This window comes from Triticum aestivum, chromosome 7A (assembly GCF_018294505.1).
Source record: "Triticum aestivum cultivar Chinese Spring chromosome 7A, IWGSC CS RefSeq v2.1, whole genome shotgun sequence".
In the NCBI taxonomy this organism is placed as follows: Eukaryota; Viridiplantae; Streptophyta; class Magnoliopsida; order Poales; family Poaceae; genus Triticum; species Triticum aestivum.
This window is the reverse complement of record NC_057812.1, coordinates 8,929,065-8,932,984: the sequence shown is the minus strand read 5'-3', so window position 1 is coordinate 8,932,984 and position 3,920 is coordinate 8,929,065. Positions and strand designations below refer to the sequence as shown.

Sequence of the window (3,920 nt, the reverse complement as noted above, 5' to 3'; positions counted from 1 at the left end):
TAGTTCTACAGCTTTGCATCTCATCTAACTAACCCTAATTAACCAACTCCATCACTATTTTTGAGATGATTGTCTATATATATACATGGGTCAAATATACACCTGGCATCTACTTCGTCTATCCCAATTGTCGTTTACCAGTGTTATTAGCTGTTACAAGGACTTTTCTTGCAAATGTGGCAGAGTTAATTTTACTGTAAATAGCAGTTGACCTCCTTAACCAACCACCATCTGGCTCTTTTATACTGCAAATGGCAAATTATCTATCAATGCACATCTGTCGCATCGATGGCTTAACTACTTGGTTTAACTTGACGAGGACCTGTTCCCTTCGATCTTCACCAATCCGTCGAATTGACTTATATCGACTTTGTTGTCGGTTTCTTCTGTAAAAATAAATAATTGGCTTGAAATTGCTCTGGGCCTCATGGTTTCACATTCACCTGCTTCCTAATTAACATGAAATTAAGCGTGGCACGTCACACGTAATACATATAAGCAGCTTAGTTGAGGATGCATTTGGACCGTTGATCCGAATAATCAACGGCTGAGATTAACCCCGTGGTGTGTATGCCTGGCATACAGAGAGTCAACGGATGAAGGGTAGACGACTTGGCGGGAAATCACAAAGATCCCATGCTTGCTACTATATATAAACACACATGTGCAGGTGTACTTAGGCATCATAATTCATACTAACACGATAGGGATTAGAACCAAAGCTAGCTAAAGATCAGCCAAGAGTTGCAGCAAATCAATGGCGTTGACGGCTGCGAGGGAGAGCAGAGGGGCAGAGGGGGGAGGAGGAGGAGTTGAGCTGTCGCGCGGCGGCAATGGTGGCAATGGCGAAGAGAGGATCAAGCGGGAGCACATGTTTGACAAGGTGGTGACGCCGAGCGACGTGGGCAAGCTGAACCGGCTGGTGGTGCCCAAGCAGTTCGCGGAGCGGCACATCCTCCCGCGGCTGCTCGGCGGCGCGGCGAAGGCGGCCTGCTCGGGCGCCGTGCTGCGGTTCGAGGACGGCCGCGGCGGGGGCAGGGCGTGGGCGTTCCGCTTCTCCTACTGGGGCAGCAGCCAGAGCTACGTCATGACCAAAGGGTGGAGCGCCTTCGTCCGTGACCGCCGCCTCGCCGCCGGCGACACCGTCTCTTTCTGCCGCGCGGGCGCACGCCTCTTCATCGACTGCCGGCGGCGTGGCGCCGGAATAGTAGCCTCGGCGCCGATGACACGCCTCCTCGTGCCAGCAATTGTGCCGCAAGTTGTCACGCTCATGCCGCAGCAGTCGACGTCGTCAGACGAGAGGGCGGCGCGTGGCCGCTGCGTCCGGCTGTTCGGCGTGGACCTCGAGCTCGCCGGCGCCGAGCCGCTGCCGCTAGATTTGCAGCTAGCTTTGATGAGAAGATGACCTCCGCTTGTGCCTCACTTGCCTGATGCTTCCAGTTTTAGTAAATTGAGCTCCAGTTTATAGCAGATTATTAGATAATCAACGCAAGAAGGGATCACAAAATAAGATAAGATTGTGTCCATGTAGTGCATGTTTATCCATGAAGATATCAAGTTCACACGGTTGAATAGTTCAATTATTTCGATCGATCACTTTAAATCTAATCCATCCCCTAAATCTAACTCCGATTAAAATTTGTCCATGTATATAACAAGTGGAGCCAAGAATGGTCTTGTGCATCACAATGATGCAGGGATGGGGTTTAAGGGCATCTCCAATGCGTACCCTCCAAACGCACGCAAATCATGTGGACCGAGGTGTCCAAACGCTTGAAACCATCCAACACGGTACCCCATCGGTCCACGAACATGTCCGGCTGTCCGAAATCCCGCAATCCGGACACAAACTAGAGGGAGCTTCACGGGCGTCCGGACCGCCAAATCCCTCCCCAAAACCTTCTCAGCGTAAAAAATGCTCTTCACGCGAAGCAGTCGCCGCACATTCATGCTAGTTGGACCGTTGCAGAGCGGACGTGACTCCACATGGCATTGATGCCGGCCAAAGCAATGCAACCAGACAAGCAGGCGGCCCCGCTTCAATGCCTACGTTGCGACGAGAAGCCTACCCTGGCCGGTGCGCCGCATTGAAGCCAGCGGGGCATTGGCGGCACATATGATGGAGGCAGCTGTTGGGGATGGGAAGTTCCTTTTGCCATTAGGAGTGCGCAAAATTTCCCAACTATTGAGGAGGGTTTTTTAGCTACAAAATATTTTTGTTGGCCTGTTTTTTAAATGTGTTAGAGTGCTCTTACTCCCAGTAATTTCATTTTTGGATGAGTTAGAGATACCCTCACAATGCAAGTATCATGTATTGTAACCTAAATAAAAAGGATGTGGCGGGGCAGTTAGATATGAGAGTACAGTACTATAGGCCGTCAAACATGAAAAGTTGTCGCAGGGCAGTTAAGGATATGAGAGTACTATACTATAGGCCGTCAAACATGAAAAGTTCATAAGAAATAAATCAAGCCACAACTTTATATTGGGTGAGTAAATGCAGTGAGAATATGATACTAATGTACACACAAAAATCCTATGTGTTGATCTATGCTACTCAGTGGCCGTCCTAGGAGATGCCACAATGTACATGTACAAGGTATAGCCAATATAATTTCAATACACTAATTCAAATTTATGAGTATACACTACAAGTAGTTTAATTTGGTCTAGACATCATCATAATTTCAACAAATAGTCCTAACTAATAATAAGATGTTCAATAATTAGAACTAAGTATATATCAGCCGCACGAGTATAAATTATAGATTGGCCAACTACCACTCTCATGTCACTCAAATTGTCTCAATCCAGATTAAAACTTACACCTCCATCGTCTTTAAAATCTGACCCCCTTTTCTTTCTCAAAATATAAACTTCTGAGTGTCAAACCAAAAACCAAATATTACGCATAAGTCCTTTGGAGAATTGTGCGCCCCTGTGACATGCTGGTCGTGATGGACCTTAGTCCCATTTGTGATGAGCTATTTCAGCCATGTGTGATGAGGTATTTTGTAGCAGTGATAGTACTTGCCTAGGTTGCAATGCAATTCCACAAATAGTTGCCGACCTGACCTTGATTACAAGAAACGACTAAACTCACTATGGTTTTGGACAAGACAAGGGACCTGAATGGTTCTATACATTAATACTTTTTGCAGGCAAGTGCGGTGCATTACACACCTAAACCCTGCATGCAGTGATTAATATTGCCGACCTGGACCTTGAGAGTTGAGACTACATCACCACTAGCATGTAGTATAATCTTCAACTATAATCAAATCAATGCAAGTTCAAATTGGGGGAGGGGGAGGTGTTTGAGATGCACGCCCAACTAAATAAACTAGGCCACTGGAGATCAACCAAGTGATGGTTCACACTTGGTTACCTAAAGTTTGGTGGTTCATAGTTTAGTCACCCGAGGTTTGATTCGCTAGAATCTCCTGATCAGGAAACTTTATTTGATTTCTATTTCACATATAATAATTAAACTCTTGCGCTTCACCAGGGGACAACCTTTAGGTGTGACCATGTCCAAGTGTAGTGGGGGATGACCTAAACGACATTTCCAAGGGTGACATCATGAAGCCAATAAACCTGCTTAATTATTATGTTGTAGTAGTATTAACCAAATATTTAGCTAGTTCTCTTCATTGATAAGGGTATTAACGATGGTTGGGCTGGGGCAGGAGGATTATAAGCCTACCAATACAAATGCACATACCCAAATTGCACATTAATTTTCATTTTGTCACTGGACATATAATTTTGTTGCCAATTATGCAAGCTAACAAATAATTATCCTGGCCTAGTTGCATCAAGAAACTGACTAATTGCTACACACACAAAAAAGAAACCAACTAATTTGCATCGAGAAACAGACTTGTGAGTGCATTATGTCAGTCCATCAACTTGCATCT

At 45.7% G+C, this 3,920-nt stretch overlaps 1 protein-coding gene across 1 annotated transcript; it reads left to right on the top strand.

Annotated features, from left to right (window-relative positions):
• The first annotated feature begins 757 nt into the window (after window positions 1-757).
• Window positions 758-1,434, top strand: LOC123152755 (B3 domain-containing protein Os06g0107800-like). The gene has a single exon (XM_044572222.1). It carries the CDS (start codon window positions 758-760, stop codon window positions 1,403-1,405), a length of 648 nt encoding a protein of 215 aa, XP_044428157.1. The 3' UTR covers window positions 1,406-1,434.
• Window positions 1,435-3,920: the final 2,486 nt, after the last annotated feature.

Excerpts from the sequence above, each read along its gene's own strand:
- LOC123152755 (XM_044572222.1), top strand. The coding sequence starts at position 758 with ATGGCGTTGACGGCTGCGAGGGAGAGCAGAGGGGCAGAGGGGGGAGGA.